We start from the raw sequence: 21928 nt of genomic DNA, 5'->3' as shown, positions 1-21928 counted from the left end.
TTTTCCAGCTTGATGAATGTATTTCTACCTACCACTCACAATGCTTTTGAATTTCTTTGCGAGTACCTAGGTAATGAAATGAAAACATACGCTTCCAGAATATTGAAATAAAGGTTACCAAATTTCAACTAAGATAATTCTACATCGAACCTCAAACTATGCCAAACTGCATTTAGTATCAGAATCTTGATTTGAAAAATAATTCAAAGATGTGACGAAGTTACCTTATAAAATGTCGAGACATGAGAGTTTTTCTAGGCATGATTTAGCGATAAATTGAACGAAAACTCACTCGTAAGCGTTGCTCGTAGATGTTCTCTTGTTCTTAAGGCAAAAATTTATGTACTCACCAGAAACAAAAAAAAACGCAAATAATTTTTAAGCAAGTACATAGATTGAAAATCTAGTAGTATACATACACAATGATCAACACCCCCCTCTCCCCAACCTACAAAAAAAATACGACAAAATTATAAAATAAACTAGGATAATTCGAGATGCTTGAAAAACAACTATAACAAACGAATTTTGAGCACTTAAATATCCAGTGAAGTGCATAGATTATTCCAATAAAATTACTGAACCTGACGAAAGGGAATCGAAAAAGAACCCCAAAGTATACCACCAGCCATGCTGAAATCCTTTTGAAAATTTTTAAAATTCAAATTATTTGAGCCTAAATCACAAAACGAAATCAAAATGTCAGCAAATTGACGTACACAGAAAGCTGAAATTTGGTTTGTATCCAATTAACCAATTTTCGACGCCGAGTCGATTGGTGAGGGTTTCAAACCATCCTGGAGCCTCTAGCGGATTTTTGGTTTCTACAGTTTTCGAAAAAACGCTGTAGGGTGAAAAATGAAATTCAGCACCTATGAACTCGGATATATCATATTTGCCACCCATAGTTTTAATCGATGTACCTACTTAATTAGGCTCGTATCATTAAAATCTTTTTGTGTCGGTTCAAATCAAAAATTTTCTTCAGTGAATATTTTTGAAAAAATAAATAAATAAACTTGGTTTGAAGCTTGGTTTTGAACTGTGGAGTCGATTGGTGATGTTTTCAAACCATTCTGGAATAATCATGCGATAAAATTCTGGAACTAAACGAGATCAAAAATATTTTAAAAATATAAGCTTAAATCGCTCGACTGATTCACAAAGATAAACCCCGAGCTAATATGAGCTGAATTTCATTTTCATCCAGTTTACGACATTCTTTCAAAAACTGGAGAAACCGAAAATCTACTGGAGGCTCCAGAACGGTTCAAAATCGTCACCAATCGACCCGGCATGGTCAAAAACAGGGTACAAACTAAATTTCTGCTGTTTTTGTTCACACGCGTTCGCAAAAATTGATCTTTTCAACCCCTCCCCCCTCCAATCCTCCGGGACAACTTTTTTCTCAAAAGGGGAGTCCTAAGAAACATTTCTCGCCCTTGTCCTAAAAAAAAAAGTGGCCATACTTACAAAATGGCGGCGATTTTGCACTCCAGCATAAGACTTACACGACATTTTTTAAACCGTACAAAAGTAGATCGAAACATCAAGCAAAAATTTATCACCTGCCAGAATTTTAAGTGCTAAAGTGCCTTTTTCGATTTTTGGTGAATTTTTGAAAATCAAATTTAGGCCAAAAATGATGGAAAAAATCAAAATTTTACCAAATCGACCAAGAAAGCTGAAATTGGGGATATACCCTATTTTCGACATGCCAAATCACTTGGAAACTGTTTCAACCCGTTTTGAGCAGTTTTGGAGCCTCCAGCAGATTTTTGAAACTCAAAATCGCCACAAAATTTCATCAAATTAAGTTGGAAAGCCAACTCTGCAACTAATGTCTTTTGAAGCCTCCAGCAACATTTTTAAAATTACCGGAGCCTCCAGTAGATTTTTGAAACATGAAATTTCACCACACTTTCATCAAACGGAGATGGAAAGCCGAAATTCACTCTGCACTCCAATTTCAACACCCTGTGAAAACGACTTCAGATGGGTTCCAGTCATTTTGGAGCCTGTAGCGACTTTTTGAAAATTACTGGAGTCTCCATCAGATTTTTAAAACTTGAAATTCCCACAACATTTTATCAAATGGAGTTAGCAAGCTGAAATTTGCTTCGCAAACTAATTTTAATACGGTATGAAGTCGACTGCATGGGGTGGTTTCAAATGGTTTTGAAGCCTCCAACTATTTCAATTTTCCAAAAAACGCCGTACAAGTAACAACCCTTCAAAAAGTGTCTAGAGGCTCCAAAACGACTTGAAATTCACCAGTAGTTGACATCGCAGCGTATTAAAATTAGTTCGCAGAATGAATTTCGACTTTTCATCTCAATTTGACGAAATTTTGTGGGAGTTTCGAGTTTCAAAAATCTGTTGGAGGCTCCAAAACTGTTTGAAACTGTTTCCAATTGATTTAGCATGCCGAAAATAGGGTATATCTCAAATTTCTGCTTTCTTTGTCAATTTGGTGAAATTTTGATTTTTTCCCTCATTTTTGGCCTAAATTTGATTTTCAAAAATTCACCAAAAATCGAAAAAGGCACTTCAGCACTTGAAATTTTAACAGGTGATGAATTTTTGCTTAATGTTTCGATCTACTTTCGTACGGTTTGAAAAATTTCGTGCAAGTCCTATGTTGGACCTTAGGACTCCTCCTTTAAGAAAAAAGTTGTCCCCCAGGATCGACGGGGAGGGGGTGGGTGCAATAGATCCTTATGCGGGCTTCCCGACTATAAGCATTGGAGAAATTTTAGGAGTTGAACCGGTGCGAAAAGGTTTTGATAATACCAGCCTAAATCGATCAAAAGGGTCGCAAATATAATATATCCGAGTTTATAGGTGCTGAATTTCATTTTCGCAATATTTACAGCGTTTTTTTCGAAAACTGGAGAAACTGAAAATCCGCTGGAGGCTCCAGAACGGTTCTAAACCGTCACCAATCGACTTGAGATGTTGAAACGAGGGTATAAACCAAATTTAAGATTTTTAGGTCAATTTGGTGAAATTTTGAAATTTAATTTTTTTCTAATTTTGACCCAAATTTAGAATTTTTTAAAACCGAAAAATGAATTTTAGCGCCTAAAGGTTAAAGGTATATTTTGGGGTCCTCTTTCGATACCGCTTTGTCCAATTCAAAAATGTATGTGTCGAATGTCGTTGGGATAATTCCCTTATAAGGATTAGTTGAAAAAAATGGAACTAAGTATTCCATCTCTTTCCAGAACAAGTTCATGGAAAAGTTATTTAAAAAACTCAAAATATACATATTTTAGAGTAATTGATATTTTTTGAAACCGCCAAATACGATAAAAAAGGTTTTACTTGACGAAATCATTTTTTTTTTTTTTTTTTTTTTTTGAAACAGGTATGTAGGTAGGTAGGTAAGTAGTTAAGTAGATACTAAGTAGCCGTTCAAAATGAAAGAAAGCATCAAAATGTTAATATGGGGTATTTTCAAAAAACCAAAAGGAATTCAAAAAAAAATCAAAGATTTTAAACCTTGCATTTGAATCCAAAAATAATAATAGTTTAGTTTATTGAAATCTAGTTTTGAAGACCTTTTCTTCAAAACAATAAAACGCAATGTTAAAAGAAAGATAATAAAAAATTTGAAAAAAAAGTATAATTTTTTGCCAATAATTCCAAGAAATCGACGAAGTTTCGATAAGTATAGTCCGTTTTTTTGCAGAAAATTCCAAAAAAGTCTGCTTTTTTCTAAAAATTGTTCAGAATTCTTGTCTTTTTTATAACCAAAAAACTTCAAATGTCTATATTTTGGTAATTTTGAAGGTACTTACTTACTTAGGTCAAAAGAAAGGTTTCAAGTGTACTTTGCAGTTTTAAAAGCCCCAAGCCAAGCTTAACATTTGCAAAATAATTTTTAAAAAAAACTCGTTTGAAAAACTCGTACCACGTGTAGATAACCAATTAACCACGTGGTACGAGTACGCAGAAAAGTAAACAAACATTTTCTATGTTTACATTTTCCTTATCAGTCTTGTGTGGTTGCTTACATCAGAAAAGATCGGTTCGTGAGTTGATGTTGTTCTTGGTTCTAACTTTGGTTCAAAATGCAAATAAATTCCTCAATGTATCGTCTCTAAATTTGTGTAATTTTTTCATAAAAAAAAAAACCATCCAATTTGAACTTTGAAGAAAATCTTGTTTAGTGTGATTTTGGTAAGTACCTACTTTTGATAAGAATTTATAAACTTTTTTAGTAGGTAATAGTGGAATCGTGCGATTAGCAATTTGTAGGTATCTGTAGTAATTTTAGGCATGTTGCCGAATTTAATCTTGAAATTTTTTCCTGCGTAGTGTTGTTAAGTGGAAAGGAAAGATGCAGGGATCATTCTTGAGCAAACCATCTCTTTCGTACGTGAAAAATTATGGATCATCTTTAATGAAACTGTATGGTCAACGTTGCTCAGTCGTGTTATCAGTTAGCAAAATTCATACACCAGCAGAATTCATTGATCATTCCAGAAACACAACACACAGGCAATGGACCGACACCCATGTTAGAAATAATTTCAAGTTTTATCACATGTTAAAAATTAATTTACTTCGTTGGCCTGATGTACCTATACCTACATTTTTTTTTCTTCAGCAGATATCAAATGTGTTACCACATTTCTGGAATGGTACTGGTACTGGACTTGGTAATGGGCAGTGCAATAAGTTCATTTCGTTTTCACCAATGCCACTAAACCACGCTTGTCGTGTGTACAGCACAAAGGTAAATTTTATTATGGTTTTTTGATTAAAGCTTTCCAAACAATTGACATTGATTTAACGTGTTTTTAGAGTGGGAATAATTATGACGATGGGATTGATTATAAGAAAAAATATTTCGACTTATTGAACGCAATCGAAAGAAAAGAAGCGGAAGATGCGAGAAATGAAGGGGAAGATGCAAGAAATGAAGAGGAAGATGCAAGAAATGAAGAGGAAGATGCAACAGAGGAAGCGGAAGAAGCGGACGATGCAACTTCAAGAGAGAATGCGGAAATAATTGAAGAAATACGTAAAGTATATCGCGTATTGATTGGTCGTAAGTTCATAACCAATTTGTTTGGTTTCTATTGTTCTTTTAAAACTGTCGACTGGAATTGTCACTTACTTAATAATTGTGCTTTTTCAGCTGAAGTTTATGACCTTATGGATCCTTCTGAAGCCGATGAGATAGGTCGTAAGCTGGTACATAAACGGTAATCCATTTAATGTTAATTCATTTTCAAATATTATACTCGAGAAGTTGTCACTTTTTACTTACATATTATACAGTTGTCAAAAAGTCCCAATTGGGGAAGATGTAACAAAGGAAACGGAAGATGCAAGAAATGAAGAGGAAGATGCAACAGAGGAAGCGGAAGATCCAGAGAGGGCGGAATTAATTAAAAAAATACGTAAATTAAATCGCGTATTGATTGGTCGTAAGTTCATAACAAATTGGTTTGGTTTCTATTGTTCTTTTCAAACTGTTGACTGGAATTTATTGTCAGTTTTACTTATTTGTGCTTTTTCAGCTGAAGTTTATGACCTTATGGATCCTCTTGAATCCGATGAGTTAGCTGAAAAGCTGATAAATAAAAGGTAATTCATTTTCAAGTATTATATTCGAGATGTCGTCATTTTTTGCTGACATATTATATGTAGTTGTCAAAAAGTCCTAATTTTTACTAAAACCATCTGAGGCTTGCTTTTCTTTCTTTTTTTTTTAGCAAGAATTGTTCAAGAATTACCAAAAAGTCTCGTTTTTTATCATATAAAGTTGCAAAAAAACTTACTTTTTGGACAAAAATGAAAAATAGCGAAAAATACCTACTAAGTATGTTTTCTTGTCGATTAATTCTCAAAGATGGCTACTTTTAGCCAGAGTTGCCAAACTGAGGCTTTTTGACATAAAATCCTCGCTTGTCAGCAGAATTGCCAAAATTTTCACTTTTCTCCAAACATCGCTGGCAAGTATCTCGTTTTTTGCTAGAAATTGTCAAAAAAACACAAATAATTACCTACTAATAGTTCTACCTTTTTGCTAAACTTATCATGTCTTGCTTTTAGTCAAAAATTGTAAAAAATTGTTTGCTTCTTTGAGGGAAAAAAAATTTCAAGGATATGCCTTGTTCCATCCAAAAATTGTTCAGAAGTCTCACTTTTTGTAGTTCTTTTGCTAGAAATCGTCTAAAAGCTTTTTCTTTTGATATTGTTAGAGGCTTAGCTGTTTTGACCGAAATTACAAAAATTCTCACGTGACTGACAAAAGTTGCTAAGTAGTTCAACTTTTTTTTTTTTTGCAAGATGCAAAATTTTCTATTTAATTTCTGATCAATTTCCCAATGGAAAGAGGTACAACTTGGAGGCAGTGTAAATGTTAAATTCTGGTGTGTATTTTATGTGATTGTTTTTTTTTTTTTTTTTGTTAATTACCACTTATTACTTGATGTTTTTAGCGAAGCCACCGACGGTTGTACCTAATAAGAAAACGCACGAATGTTTTTCAACCGAGTGATTTTGATCGACGAACAGCGCTTAGGAAAAAATGTATTGGCCTTCATCAATTTCAAAAATGAGAAGGAAATCGCGAAAATAATCCGTAAAAATGTTTTTCTCCCTCTTTTCAACTATAGGTAAATTTTTGTGTGTTTGTTAAAAATACTTTTCAATTTTATTATTGTCCAAGTTCCTATCTGAAGATTTTCAAACATCTCGCTGATACTGTGATTCGTGAATATACTTTATTGAAATTTTCCAATTGTGAGTTTTTATCCTTCAACTTCAAGATGATTCTTTGGAAAAAAATATATATATTTGCAAAACAGTGTAATTTTTTTGCCAATAATTCGTTTTTTCAAAAACTGAACGAAATTGTTGCTTTTTCATAAAAATGAACAAGGGTTGTGTTTGCGAAAAAGTATATTTTTTCCAATAATTTCCATGAAGTTTTGAGGCGAAAATTGACCCAAACTTTCGTTTAATAGTAAAATCGTTGAAAAATTTCACCTTACTTCTAAAAATTCCAAAATGTTCCTTTTTTTGAAAAAGAATTTGTTCCCCATCCTACCTTTTCTGCCGAAAATTGCCAAACAGAAATGATCAAAATATCGCGTTTTGTCAAAAATTCTCGCATAAATTCTCGTTTTTTCAAAAATGACAACATTTTTTGGAGAATATTCCAAAAAGTCGAAGCCAAAAAATCCTCGAAAATTCTATAGGTTTTTCAAAAACAACGAAGTGTTCAAGTCTCGATTTTTTCATTACCATGATCCAAAACTTTACGGCTTTCGAGCGTAATCGCAAACAAAATTGAGCATTTGGAAATTTCCATGGGGTGACTTTGCACATAATTCTTTAAAAATTGAATTTCTCAAGAACGGTTGAAGTGATTTTGATCAAATTTGAAATTTCACAACTATAGGCTACTAGCCAAACATTTCGCCATCACCATCAAGTTCCAAAAGTTCGAAGCTTCCAATGTTTATCGAGCGACAACATTTTTTTTCAACATTTTTTAAAACTCATTACCTAGAAAATGGCAGAACCGATTTCGATGAAGCTTGAAATCTCACAGTACTAATACGACCCTCAATTTTTGGAGAATCATTCATGAACGAATCAATCAATTTTTTGAAAGAACGTCATTTGCCAACGAATTGATCAATTCGTTCGCGAATGATTCACCAAAAATAATTCAATTCGTTCGTGAATGATTCGCCAAAAATTGAGTAAATGAATAGATTCGTTCGCGAACGAGTCACTTATACGAACGGATTTGTTCGCGAATGATTCGCCAAAAATTGAGTAAATGAATCGATTCGTTCGCGAACGAGTCACTTATACGAACAGATTTGCTCGCGAATGATTCACCAAAAATAATTCAATTCGTGAGTGAGTGATTCGCCAAAAATTGAGTAAATGAATCGATTCGTTCGCGAACGAGTCACTTATACGAACCGATTTGTTCGCGAATGATTCACTAAAAATTATTAAATTCGTTCGTGAATGATTCGCCAAGAATTGAGTAAATGAATCGATTCGTTCGCGAATGAATCACTTATACGAATCAATTTGTTCACGAATGATTCACCAAAAATTATTCAGTTCGTTCGCGAATGATTCACCAAAAAATAATTCAATTCGTTCGTGAATGATTCGCTAAAAATTGAGTACATGAATCGATTCGTTCGCGAATGAGTCACTTAAAAGAATCAATCCGTTCCCGAATGATTCATCAAAAATTGAGTAAATGAATCGTTTTGTTCGCGAACGAGTCACTTATACGAACCGATTTGTTCGCGAATGATTCGCTAAAAATTATTCAATTCGTTCGTGAATGGTTCGCCAAGAATTGAGTAAATGAATCGATTCGTTCGCGAACGAGTCACTTATACGAACAGATTTGCTCGCGAATGATTCACCAAAAATAATTCAATTCGTGAGTGAGTGATTCGCCAAAAATTGAGTAAATGAATCGATTCGTTCGCGAACGAGTCACTTATACGAACCGATTTGTTCGCGAATGATTCACTAAAAATTATTAAATTCGTTCGTGAATGATTCGCCAAGAATTGAGTAAATGAATCGATTCGTTCGCGAATGAATCACTTATACGAATCAATTTGTTCACGAATGATTCACCAAAAATTATTCAGTTCGTTCGCGAATGATTCACCAAAAAATAATTCAATTCGTTCGTGAATGATTCGCTAAAAATTGAGTACATGAATCGATTCGTTCGCGAATGAGTCACTTAAAAGAATCAATCCGTTCCCGAATGATTCATCAAAAATTGAGTAAATGAATCGTTTTGTTCGCGAACGAGTCACTTATACGAACCGATTTGTTCGCGAATGATTCGCTAAAAATTATTCAATTCGTTCGTGAATGGTTCGCCAAGAATTGAGTAAATGAATCGATTCGTTCGCGAATGAGTCACTTATACGAACGGATTTGTTCACGAATGATTCACCAAAAATTATTCAGTTTGTTCGTGAATGATTCACCAAAAATTATTCAATTCGTTCGCGAATGATTCACCAAAAAATAATTCAATTCGTTCGTGAATGATTCGCCAAAAATTGAGTACACGAATCGATTCGTTCGCGAATGAGTCACTTAAAAGAATCAATTCGTTCCCGAATGATTCATCAAAAATTGAGTAAATGAATCGTTTTGTTCGCGAACGAGTCACTTATACGAATCTATTCGTTTGCGAATGATTCATCAAAAATTAAATAAATGAATCGATTCGTTCGCGAATGAGTCACTTATACGAATCGATTCGTTCGCGAACGAGTCACTTAAACGAATCAATTTGTTCGCGAATGATTCAGTAATTATTGACCAACTCGATCGCCAATCGGTTGTGAATGATTCGATTTGATTTGATTCACTTCGCTTGAAAAGAGATAACTTTCTATACAATAGTTTGACAAAAACCGAATCAATCATAAATTAATTGAGCCGTTTGCAAATGATTCACCAAGAATAGAAATCAATCAAATTATTTAATCGTGAATCGTTCGTAAATGATTCGATTCGGTTGTAAACAGATCAATTGTTGTACAAAATATGTTTCAAAAAAAGTTAATCAATTCGTTCGTGAACTATTTTTATTTGAAGAAAAGTCGGTCTTCTCACGCTAAATGCGTGAATGTTTTTTGTTTTTGATTTTTTTTTCTACAAAATTGCTCAAGTATTTTTTTTTTTATCAAGAAGCGCTTACAGATGTCTGTTACTCCCCCCCCCCCAAATACTAGGTAAAAAGTATTATTTTTTTCAAATAACTCCCAAAAGACCCTGTTTTTTGCTCATGTAAGATTGCTAGTCTAGCTTTTCCCAAAAATTGGAGGGTTTTGCTAAAATTGAAAAGATTTCCACTTCGTTATGCCACAAATCCTCAAGAAAAAAGTTTGGCTTATCTCACCAAAAAGTAGAAATATTGGTTCAACTTTTTACTAGTAAAATTCAAAATCAAACTATCGTTTTCCAGCTTTTTTTAGTTACCTACTATAATCTAGTTAGGTACCTACCTGAAAAAAAAATGCGTATGTAGGATTCAAAACCTTTCAATAAATTGCTATTGCATTTCAAACATCATATGCGTGTCTATTTGTACTTAGGCACGTCCACGTATTATGTCCAACGTTCGCCCTTTTTGAAAATCAATTTCATGTAAAATTTTGTTCATTCCTTCCTACCTACATGAGCTATTTTCTGACCAATTTACTAAATTTAAATTGGAAGAAAAAATGTTTCAAGGTTTCGGTATAAAATGTAAATCAAGTAAGTAGGTACTGTACGTAAGCAGAACGTTCACGAAGGACCCCTGGGTACCAAGTTATTATCTTCGTACACAGTTACACTCGTTCTATTCGAAAAAACAAATCAATTTCTAAATATAACACTATGTATGCCTTGAAGGCTTCGAGAGTTCGCATTGGTTTGCATTGCACATCTGTTAACAAAATTCTAGTCTAACAATCATAATAATGACATATGCATTTGGAAATTTTAGGAGTTCACCTTGAAACGAAGACAATAAAAAAATAGTTAATATTGTAGTATTTTAGAACGCAATTGCAATTCGTTATGTATTCTACGAAACTAACGAAACTACAGATCCCACACTATTCTATGAACTTTGAGAAAAATGCGCAGATAAAAGTTGAAGCTTTTAAAATCACACAATCTTATCATATTATTTTGGGAGGAAACTGAGGAAACTTTCTCTATTTGAACTTTGAAGTTCCCACGGTCCCCATCTCCTCTCAGTAGGTACCTTTCGGGGTTATTGAGTGACTCATTGTAATTTTCATGTAGAATGAAATAATGAGCAAAAAAATGAGTAATAAAAATCCTTTTAAAAAAAAAAACTCTTTCTCATCGTCATCGAGGATTTAATCGAATCGAAAGTTTGAAAGTCTACTCATATTACTATGCAGAATAGAATCGAACGAGCACTATGGGCAGGAGACGAAGAAAAGTGGAAACATACTCGCTATGGCATGGCGGGGAACAGGGGGCGACGTAAACCACGTCAAACTGGCGCTGATAAGAAATGATATCGATAATTCGCATCAACGAATCTGATTCATTGCAATTTTCATTCTCGTTAAGTGCTAAAGACCCGTAGTAATCAATTAATTGTTGTAAAATAATTTTATCTTCATACTCGCGATTGTTTCATTAAAAATGGATCAGTCTCGTTCGCCTTCGCCAATTAGTTATGCAGCGATGAAAAAACATTGTGTAATGAGTTTTTCAACCGATAAAGCGTAAATATTTCTAAAATCCGAGTTGATATTACTCGTCATCACATGTTGAAATTTCAAATCAAAGTACTGGTGAAATTGACGAAGACGACGACGTCGACGTTAACGTTACATCTGTAAGTATGCTTTGGTTTTTTTAGCCAGCGAAAACGCAACCTTATAACCTTCGGAAACAATTAACGTAGGTTCCCCTGCGACGACGTTTACACATTCTTAATTACTCGGGTTAAATTTTATATTTATTTTTTTCAGTCGCGATACGTCGTAGAATGAGCGAAGACCATGGTCTTCGAGACGATAACGTTAATTCGGAAAAATCAGCAAATTGTTTTCATTTCGTGAACAAGTCGTCGAAGAAATCGAGAAATTCGTTGGACAGTACCCAACCGGAGCAAACTACCTTGACGGCTGATTGTTTAGTGAAGTGTAATTCGTTAGTAGATAACGGTGGTCTGACAAATGTGACGTTGTGTTGCGCAGTTACCGAAGATAGCCAAACCAAAGGACGATTTCATTACGTTGGTAAATCCAAAGTACGAGTCGATAGTTACCAGAAACCAAATGGTGTAGAGATTACCATGGAATCATCAAACAATAAGCATAAAGTATCGCACGAACGACGTTCATCCGAAGAACGTAGTCTAGCTGATGGTAAATCTGTCCACGCTTTTATACGAAACGCTGTCATAATTTCGGGAAGTGTATCTTGTCGAAATGGCCAAGAGAATAACGATGCCGAAGCCGAAGAAGAAGAGTGCCAAAAAACAGTCGTTACCCAAGATGAATGTACAACTACGAAGAAACCCAAACGTAGAGTGAAACGATCTAGATCTTTAACAGCTCTGCATTCTCGTTCGAATACCATCGATCAGTCCGACGATAGTAGTGATTCGTTTAATAGCTCTTTGGAGAGCTTGATTAAACATAATATATCCAATGCTAAAGCTTTACAGCCTATTTCCGTTTCTAAAGCTAAAGAAAGGTAAAGTAAAATTGCTACTTAATCACTTTAGATCGAAATCAGCATCGTTCGTATCTGTTACTAATCTTAGTACGTGTTCGCAGGAATTATCTTCACGGACGATCCGGATTACAATCTTTATTAGGGCGAGGAGAATTAGAACGTATCTTCCCAAAGCAAGAAATAACCATTTTTATCGCCACTTGGAACATGAACGGCGAAGTAAATAATCACCTTAACGCTTCAAACCAACGAACACCTTTCGAAGAAACCATCCAAATAACGATGATCTGATTACAGAAACCTTCTCCGAATTTAAACGAATTATTTCTAAGCGAAAAAATGGAAACTTTACCCGACGTGTACGTGATCGGTACTCAGGAAAGTTATTCTGAAACAGCAGAATGGGAAATAGCTATCCAAGAGACAATTGGACCAACTCATGTACTGTTTCATTCGGAAACACTCGGTACACTTTTTATTGCGGTTTTCATTCGTAGAGAATTGATTTGGTACTGCTCGTGTGAGTTTAAATTATCATTTTATCGTTTCGGTTTATCGATATGGTACTAAAATTTGATGCTTTTCAGTACCGGAAGATGATAGTCACAGTGTTCGTCCAGGAAGCGCTTTCAAGACCAAAGGAGGTGTTGGTATTTGTTTTTATATCTTCGGTAGCTCGTTTTTATTCATCACAGCTCACTTGACCGCTCACGATGATAAACTGCAAGAGAGAATTAGCGACGTTGAGAGAATCATGAAATCGTTGGAGTTACCTAAACAGCTTCCTATTACTAGACGACCGATTCGATCGAGAACTCCGAGTAAATATTACGACATATTTTACGTACGTAATTAGTAATGATTACTTTCGATTCGAATGACTAATACGAGAACATTATAGACGTTGTGCATAATTTCGATTACGTATTTTGGTTCGGTGATTTGAATTTTCGATTAACCCAACCTAGAGAACAAATCATCGAATGGGTTCAAAAGCAAAAGTTTCCTATGGATTCGAATATACCGCTTCCATTCTACGATCAACTGTATTCTAGCATGAAGAAAGGTTAACTTGAATTATTTTTTACCAGAAATTTTCAATTTTGTAAGATTTTTAATTTTTTTTTTTTCAAAGGATTGGTTTTTCGCGGATTTCAAGAAGCTCCTATTACATTTCCGCCTACTTATAAATACGATCCAGGTACCACTGTTTTTGATACCTCGCATAAGAAACGAATACCTTCTTATACAGACAGGATTTTATTCAAGTGTAGAAAAAGCTCTAGGAGTATACTCACTCCTGCGACCAATTGTGAGTAGAATTTCCACTCATTTCCTACTCTGCTGATACAGCAAATTTTTCACTTTATTATTATGATTTTTAAAAATTTTTTTTTTCAGACACGAGTATAAAAAATGTTGTTTATACTTCGACTCCGTCGTTCTCTACCTCAGACCATAAACCCGTATGGGGTGTTTACAAGTGCAAACTTCGTACAGGCGTTGACAAGTAAGACATTCCAGTCTGGCTACTGTCCAATTGGCAAAAAGTGTTTTAGAAATCGAATTTGACTGACTTTTTTGTGGTGCGAAAAATTCAGGGTCTAATAAATCAGGAATAATGTATGTACTTTGGGTTTTCGCATGATTTTTGGGCAATTTTAATAGCGTAAATAAGTTCGTTCGCGAAAAATTACTAGTAAGTAGATCGCAGTCGAATTCAAAGCCGTGTGCCCCCTCCAATACCGATGTAGAATAATTCCAAGGTCCAAGGTGACCAAGCGATCTATTAAAATAGTATGTATGTAGGTTGAAATTTCGCGATAAATTCAAATATTTCGCTGAAAGTATTTTTAGAGCATTTTTGAAGTATTTGAGGCTCAAAATTGGGTCACATGAAAAAGTAATGTCTCGATTTTTGACACATTCAGCAGCAAATTTTTTGAAAAAAAAATATTATTTTTCAAAGATTATTTTTTTTTAAATCAAAATTTGATGATACATGTATAAGTCCCACTCTTTCTTCACATCATTCATGACCCACACTTCACTTGAAAATATTAATTACAAAGATGTAGGTACATGATTTATTGAAAAGAAGTCCAAAATTCGAAAGTTTTTGACTCATGTGAAATAAATTCTAACAAACATTATGAACACAAGATTTACATTTTCATCATCTTGGTAATGTCATTCTGACAATACGTCGTAATCTAGATGAGAAAAAAATCTTCGAGACGTTACGAAATGTGAAGATAATTGGTATGTCAATTACTACATTTGCATGATTTTTTTGAAGCCATTAATTGGCACGCGTGGACTAAAATTAATAAAAATTCAATTATCTGAACGATGAGATATGCTGAATAATCTACATTCAACGTGCATTTAGAGGATCTATTCAATTTGAAAAAAATAGTATTTGCACTTTGTAAAAAAAATTGGTAAACAAAATTTTCCTTTCAAATTTTTACACTAAAATTTCACGTATCATTGCAAAAAAATAAAAAAATTATCAATGTTACCATCTGAAAGACATGAAACTCATGGTACCATAGAGCATGATTGAGTTTCATGTGTAATGAACTGGCACTATCAGTGTTGTCTCAAAACAAAACCCAAAGCTAAAAAAATTTAAAAATTATCAAAAACTGGAGCTGTGTCAAAAACCAAAACTGGGGGTTTTATTTTAGGATTTTTGAAAAGGTGTCATGCGACCTATCAAAGTACGTTGAAATTTCGTCAGAAATCCAAATATTACGACGAAAATGTATTTTGAGTTTTTATGACGGATTTTGAACCTCAAAATTGGGTCATGATTTTTGGGTTTTTTGAAAATGTATTCGACCTATCGAAATTGGTTAGAATTTTGCAAGAAATCCGAATATTTTGACGAAAATGTTTTTTGAACATTTTTTAAGACCTTTGAGCCCAAAATTGGGACATGATTTTTGGGTTTTTTGAAAAAATGTCATGCGACCTATCAAAATACGTTAAAATTTCGCTAGAAATCCAAATATTACGACGAAAATGTTTTTTAAGCTTTTATGTCCGATTTCGAACCTCAAAATTTGGTCATAATTGGGTTTTTTGAAAATGTGTCATTCGACCTATCGAAATTGGTTAAAATTTTGCAAGAAATCCGAATATTTCGAAGAAAATGTAATTTGAACATTTTTTTAAACCTTTGAGCCCAAAATTGGGTTATGATTTTTGGGTTTTTTGAAAAGGTGTCATGCGACCTATCAAAATGGGTTAAAATTTTGCACGAAATCCAAATATTTCAACGAAAATGTTTTTTGAACATTTTATAAAACCTTTGAGCCCAAAATTGGGTCATGATTTTTGGAATTCTTGAAAACGTGTCGTACAATTTATCAAAGTGAGTTAAAATTTCACAAGAAATGCAAATATTTCGACGAAAATAAATTTTGAAAATTTTTGAAGACCTTTGAACCAAAAATTGGGTCATGATTTTTGGAATTCTTGAAAAAGTGTCGTACAATTTAATTTTTGAAGAATTTTGAGCGCCAAAATTAGATCATGGCTTCTCAAGAATTCAAAATAGGATACGGAGCCCATATTTGAATCAGTTTTAGTTACCAAGTTCCTTATGAAGTTTTCATTGAAACGTTGGAAATGCCTTTTTGGATCACAACACTAACCCCCTTTGAATGGCTCATCGCATGGTTCTTTTTTTTCCAAAAATCCCGGAAATTATGACTCAATTTTGAGTCTAAAAATTCTTCAAAAATGCTATAAGCACATTTCTAGATAAATTTCAACACATTTTGACAGATAGAATAACACTTTTTCAAAAAAAAAAAAAAATGTTGAATCATGACCAAACTTTGAGGCTTGAAATTCATAAAAAAATAAGACGTAACCTATTTCGCAAAGATGAAATTTTCCGCCTCCAAAAATTCATTCAAAATGTATTGTTTTTGGGCCAGAACTTTTCCGAGTGGTCCTTTTTTCAAGAAAAAACTTTCACCGATCTTCCAAGCCATGTTGGCGTCTAATAAGGTGCCCCTCGACATTGAAAAAAATTTAAAAAAAAAAGGAATAAATCAAAATCAATGAAAATTTTTGAAAATTTCTCACATCTCACGTTAGAATTGTTCTACACAACCACTTTTTCGAGAAAAAAAACTTCTTCGGACCGCCAAATGATGTTGGTTCTCTCCTGTGTAAAGCCTCCCAAATTATGGAAAAATCAAAAAAGATAAAAAATTTATGCCTGTACAAATTTTTTGAAAATTTTTCATTTATGGGCAAAATTGTTCTAAATAAGTATCTTTCCATGAAAAAATTTTCCCCCAGTCTCCCAAATGATGTTTGTCCCCTTTTGAAAAGCACCTCAACGTTGAAAAAATCAATCAAAAAAAAAATAAAAAACAAATAATTTGTACAAATTTATTGAAAATGTTTCATTTCTAAGCAGAGTTATTTTAAATAATAATATTTTAAAGAAAATATCTCCCTTAGTCCCCAAAATGGCGTGAGTCCCCTTGCATTAAACCCTCAAAGTTGGAAAGAATTGAAAAAAATAAAAAATTATTTCAAATATTTTTTCATTTCTGAGCAGAATTCTACTACATACGTCTCTTTTTAAGGAAATTCTTCTCTCAGCCCCCTCCCATCCTTAATGCATCCAAAGTTGAAGAAAACAAAAAATATTAGAATTTTAATTCCCTTTATAAGGAGATGTCCAGTCCTAATCAGTAAAAAAAATTTTGACCCCGAGCTATTTTGAAAATTGGAGGTTTTAGGCTCTACACCTTCCCCTCCATTGTGCCACCGTAAAAATCCAAAATACGTCTTTTCCTACTTGTTACACCGCAGACCCATATCTACATCTACAAAAAGCCAAATGAATTTTTTGGGCCACAAAAAAGTTATCCAACTTGATACTTTCCCATTTAGAATATTGTGCATAATAATTTTCACGAACTTTTTTTTTCAGTATGCCATTAGCTGCTGGTTGGTTCAAACGTGATGTCTACTTGGAAGCGTTGAAAAGACGAGCAGCTCACCACAAAAGCAGATTTACTTCGCTTACTGATTCCAAACAATGTTCTATTCAATAATTATATTTCTTCATTTCTACAACATACGAATCCGGTGACGAACTTCAGATCTTGCCTCAATGTACCCAAGTGCCATTTTAATTTTATAAATGAGAATATTTTTATTTTTATTCAATCTCCTTCTCCGAGTAGAAAATATAATCGATATTCGATTACTCGTAATTAAAAAGACTTGCCTAAAAATTGCCTTTCAATCATAAATTTTTACAATAAAAATATGATCTCAGTGTGATAACGATATAGTATTAAAAACGTCCTTTTTTTTGTTGGTATTTTTCAATCAAAAAATATTGGTCTAATAAATAATAATAAATAACTTGTCGTCCAAAATGAAACCATAAACAATATGGTTGAATGAAATACTTATATAATTGAATCGGTCAGTGCAGAAAGGGCATAAGTCCATTTTTGCGTTTTTCAGGAATAACAAAAAACTGATTCATTCAAAAATCAAAAAATTTCAGTAAACATGCTTAAGGTCATTGAAAGAGGACCCCAAGACACAACTTTTAGCGCAGTTTCCAAAAAAAAATATTCACGTGCGCCAGTGCTGTTGCTGCCTAAACAAATGGGACTTAGACCCTTTCTGCACTGAATTGACAAAATTTCTTTCGAAATTTCTCGGGCACGAATGGGGCTTGATTCTACATCTAAGTACATCATTTAGACTGCTATCCCGTTTAAATTGACCAAAAACCCCTTGAGTTCTAAGACTTTTTGTCGAAGTTGTTAATTTTTTCATCATTTTTCAGTTCAGAGATTAACTTAAATTTCAAAAAATGGTCTTCTCAAAAATGTTAGTTATTTTTCAAGGAATTTAAAAAATTTTACAAAAAAGTCATAAATGCGGATCCGCCCTTTTTCTGCGCCCAAATACCACTTTCCCGGCAGTTTTGCGGAAATCTGACATCACCAGTCGATCCGCCATACTTTGAAACCCCCATTTCCGCAAAAAAAATTTTTTTCAAAAATGTGACTTGTTACCTTTCTGCACTGACCGATTCAATTATGTACCTAATACGCTCATTTAAAAAAAAAAAAACGATATACGAGTAATTTTGTTTAAATCATTGATATTTTCTTTTCGTATTTAATATTGTGTTATTTTTCTACTTTTTGAATAATTTTGATAAATATTTTTGCAAAGAACGCACCTTTTCAAAAATCAAGTTTACACGTTTTAATATTATTTTTTCGTTTGTGGATTACATCACCAAACCTTAGTGCAAATGGTTCTATTACTTTCACTTTTTTTTCCAAATTATTCACTGCTTTATTGCTAGTCAGGTTTTCAAGAATATGAAATTGATGATTGATTACTTTTTAACCTGTGATAAATTTTATGCTTATGAGTTGGTTGTACTACATATTACGGATTACTCGAGTCATTTTGAATTGTGTTATTTCTTTTTAATAATGAGTCGCCAGTACCTACTACGTAAGAATTGAGAAGTAATCGTGTGTGTTTTGTTGTGCCTACCAGTTTAAAATTAAATTTAAATCGCTTCTACCATTTTATTTTATTGTAATTTCATTATAAATAAAGAGTGATTTTTCAGTTTCACAAAATCTTTTTTTTTTTTTTGTAATTCAAGATGGAGAATGGGTGTACGTAGTTGACGAATCATTTCGAAGCAAAAATAGCCAAAATGAAATTGGATTTGAAATTATTCATAATTCAAGCTCATTGCTTTTGATGTTTTGAAGCGTGATGCTGGATGAAAAATCATTGTTAAACAGTTGGAAAATGAGAAAGAAAAATATTCGCCAATTTTAAATGTCGATTTTGCTGCAGTTTTATTTATTCGTGTTTCATCTTGTTAAATCTTAAAAAGTTCTCCAAAATTTCAATGTCCTACGTAAACTTTTTTTTACCACAGTGTGATGATTTTTAGGGCACTGACTTTTGAAACATGGAAAAAAATTATCAATTTCCAATAATTCGAGAACGTACTACAAACATTGAAAAATTTCGAGCCCAAAATTGGGTCACAATTTTCAGGATTTGTGAAAAAGTTTATTGTGTTAAATGTTTTTTGACCATCTTTGAAGTGTTCTAAGCCTAAAATTAGGTCATAATTTTTGGTATTTTTAAAAAAGTTCATTAGGACACATCAAAAGTAGGTACATAGATATAATTAAAATTTCACAAGAAAATCAAATATTTCCACGAAAAAGTTTTTTGACCACTTCTGAAGAATTCAAAGCCCGAAATTGGGTCATGATTTTTGGGATCATTGAAAAATTGTAATACGACCAATCAAAATGAATTAAAATTTTGAGAGAAATCTAATTACATTTCCAAAGTGTTTTTTGAGCATTTTTAAAAAATTTTGAATCTCAAAATCGAGGAATGATTTTTGGGATTTCTGAAAAAGTGAAATACGACTGATCAAAATGAGTTAATCTTTTGAGAGACACTCAAATATTTCCACAAAAGTGTTATTTGAGCATTTTTGAAGAATTTCGAGCCCAAAATTTGGTTACGATTTTCAGGATTTGTGAAAAACATCATTGAAAAATATAAAAGTAGCTGGTTGAAATTTAGCAAAAAAATCAAAAATTCCCCAGCAAACTTTTTTTTTTGGATTTTTGAAGAATTCTGAGCTCAAAATTGATCGTCATGATTTTTGGGATTATTGAAAAATTGCAATACGACCAATCAAAATGAATTAAAATTTTGAGAGTTTTTTGAGCATTTTTGAAAAATTTTGAATCTCAAAATCGAGGCATGATTTTTGGGATTTCTGAAAAAGTGAAATACGACTAATCAAAATGAGTTAAAGTTTTGATTTTGAGAGACACTCAAATATTTCCACAAAAGTGTTATTTGAAGAATTTCGAGCCCAAAATTTGGCTACGATTTTCAGGATTTGTGAAAAACATCATTGGAAAATATAAAAATAGGTAGGCTGAAATAGTGAAAAAATCAAAAATTCCCAAGCAAACTTTTTTTTTTTGTTGGATTCTGAAGAATTCTGAGCTCAAAAATTGGATCATGATTTTTGGGATTTTTGAAAAAGTGTGATGCGACCTATCAAAATGTATTAAAATTTCGCGAGAAAACCAAATATTCCTACAAAAATTTGTTTGAGTTTTTTTTGTAAAATTTTGATCCTTAAAATCGAGTCATGATTTTTGGGATTTCTGAAAAAGTGAAATACGACTAATCAAAGTTTTGAGAGACACCCAAATGTTTCCACAAAAGTGTTATTTGAGCATTTTTGAAGAATTTCGAGCCCAAAATTTTTGAAGAATTCTGAGCCCAAAATTGGGTAATCATTTTTGCGATTTTGAAAAAGTGTGATGCGACCTATCAAAATGTATTAAAATTTCGTGAGAAAACCAAATATTCTTAGAAAAATTTGTTTGAAAATTTTTATAAAATTTTGAGCCTTAAAATCGAGTTTTTTAAGAAAGTGTCATGCGACCCATCAAAATGTGTTAAAATTTTGCCAGAAATCGAAATATTTCTGCAGAAATTCATCTTGAGCGTTTTTGTTCAAATTTATAAGTCGCATGACACTTTCGAATTTTTTGTGACTTTTTTTTGCACCGCCCCCTCCTTTCCAAATTTTTTTTTAAATCAAAAATTCGCACCTTTTTTTGTTTTTTTTTTTGTATTTTTGAGCTCTTTTTTCAGTTTTTGATGCTTGAAAATTAAAGTTAAAAAAAATGAAGGGAACATTTTATTGCCAATAAGTGAAGCAAAAGGGGCAAAATTTTTGGAATATTTTCCAATTTTACTCAAACGAAGCAAGGATGAAAGCTTTTTTAAAAATTCGCCATCTAAGAGGAACCAAAACAATAATTTTCAACATAAAAGTACTTAGGTATACCTAGTTTCAACTAAACGCAAAATTGTCGTCTTCTTGGATGATTTTCGTATCGTTTCTAGCAAATTTTTGGCAATTTCTAGCAAAAATTTCAACTTCTTTGCAACTTGATCGACTTAAGAGACCTCTCAGACACCCTGAAGTTTTCAAACGTCGAAAAAAATGCATTCCTGTTCTTCAAAAATAACTTACGATAGAGGGGGGGGGGAAGTAAAAGAACCTGTTTCTGCTTGAGCGAAGCGGGGGGGGGGGGGGCGGAGGAAAAGAATTTTTTCGTTTGAAAATTTTTGTACTTTTCCATTTGCTGAGGAGTACATATTTCTACACAATTTTTTTCCATCAGTTAGGTGGGAAAAACAACGAAATTTTTTTCAAATTCCACTAGGTACAGAAGTGAATAAAAAATTTAAAATTTAAAGTCTGATTGAAAAAAAAGCAAGACTTGCAGTACTTTTGAACACCCTCATTCATTTTTCTCACTACAAGACCGAAATACCCGGATCATCAATTTTTTCCCCAGTTTTCATTTCATTTCATCGTTAAATTCTGAAGGGATATTTTTTCAATTATCACGAGACCAAACACCGACCTCTGTCGGGAACTCGAATTCACGAAAAAATTCGATAATCAAAGGTAGGTAAAAAAAAACAGCTGATATGAGCATTGGCCGGGAAAAATGTAAAATTTATCAATGAAAAAACTCGTCCAGGAGAAGTAAAAAGTTCACCGAGTTGCGCATTGATGCGAATTTCATTACTC

General features: G+C 33.0%; 3 protein-coding genes across 4 annotated transcripts in view; 2 read left to right on the top strand and 1 right to left on the bottom strand.

Annotated features, from left to right (window-relative positions):
* Nucleotides 1-21928, bottom strand: part of LOC135849973 (ferritin heavy chain-like) — a 226659-nt gene that overhangs the window by 73839 nt on the left and 130892 nt on the right. The gene's annotated exons all lie outside the window — the stretch shown is intronic.
* Nucleotides 3938-6824, top strand: LOC135849960 (uncharacterized). 2 transcript variants are annotated; one of them, XM_065370626.1, is made up of 8 exons: nucleotides 3938-4185; nucleotides 4324-4525; nucleotides 4616-4744; nucleotides 4813-5059; nucleotides 5150-5216; nucleotides 5293-5441; nucleotides 5535-5601; nucleotides 6459-6824. In XM_065370626.1, the coding sequence occupies exons 2-8, from the start codon at nucleotides 4346-4348 to the stop codon at nucleotides 6481-6483; spliced, it is 864 nt and encodes a 287-aa protein (XP_065226698.1). In that variant the 5' UTR covers nucleotides 3938-4185; nucleotides 4324-4345; the 3' UTR covers nucleotides 6484-6824. The 2 variants fall into 2 exon arrangements, with proteins under 2 accessions (XP_065226698.1, XP_065226699.1); XM_065370627.1 differs by having other exon boundaries at nucleotides 3947-4185; nucleotides 4619-4744.
* INPP5E (Inositol-3-phosphate synthase) lies at nucleotides 11062-18902 on the top strand. The gene is made up of 9 exons (XM_065370625.1): nucleotides 11062-11395; nucleotides 11532-12261; nucleotides 12345-12462; nucleotides 12541-12763; nucleotides 12831-13064; nucleotides 13145-13309; nucleotides 13379-13555; nucleotides 13645-13753; nucleotides 17210-18902. The coding sequence occupies exons 2-9, from the start codon at nucleotides 11549-11551 to the stop codon at nucleotides 17331-17333; spliced, it is 1863 nt and encodes a 620-aa protein (XP_065226697.1). The 5' UTR covers nucleotides 11062-11395; nucleotides 11532-11548; the 3' UTR covers nucleotides 17334-18902.

The sequence above is a fragment of the Planococcus citri genome, chromosome 1 (assembly GCF_950023065.1).
Source record: "Planococcus citri chromosome 1, ihPlaCitr1.1, whole genome shotgun sequence".
Classification (NCBI taxonomy): Eukaryota; Metazoa; Arthropoda; class Insecta; order Hemiptera; family Pseudococcidae; genus Planococcus; species Planococcus citri.
Note: the sequence above shows the minus strand (reverse complement) of the source record. Positions and strands in the feature narration are given on the sequence as shown.

Bases quoted from the DNA above. Each gene is read 5' to 3' on its own strand.
- LOC135849960 (XM_065370626.1), top strand. From the start codon at position 4,346: ATGCAGGGATCATTCTTGAGCAAACCATCTCTTTCGTACGTGAAAAAT. The intron at 4,526-4,615 runs GTTAGAAATAAT...TTTTTTCTTCAG, and splicing joins GGCAATGGACCGACACCCAT to CAGATATCAAATGTGTTACC. The intron at 4,745-4,812 runs GTAAATTTTATT...ACGTGTTTTTAG, and splicing joins GTCGTGTGTACAGCACAAAG to AGTGGGAATAATTATGACGA.
- INPP5E (XM_065370625.1), top strand. From the start codon at position 11,549: ATGAGCGAAGACCATGGTCTTCGAGACGATAACGTTAATTCGGAAAAA. The intron at 12,262-12,344 runs GTAAAGTAAAAT...ACGTGTTCGCAG, and splicing joins GTTTCTAAAGCTAAAGAAAG to GAATTATCTTCACGGACGAT. The intron at 12,463-12,540 runs GTAAATAATCAC...ATCTGATTACAG, and splicing joins CTTGGAACATGAACGGCGAA to AAACCTTCTCCGAATTTAAA.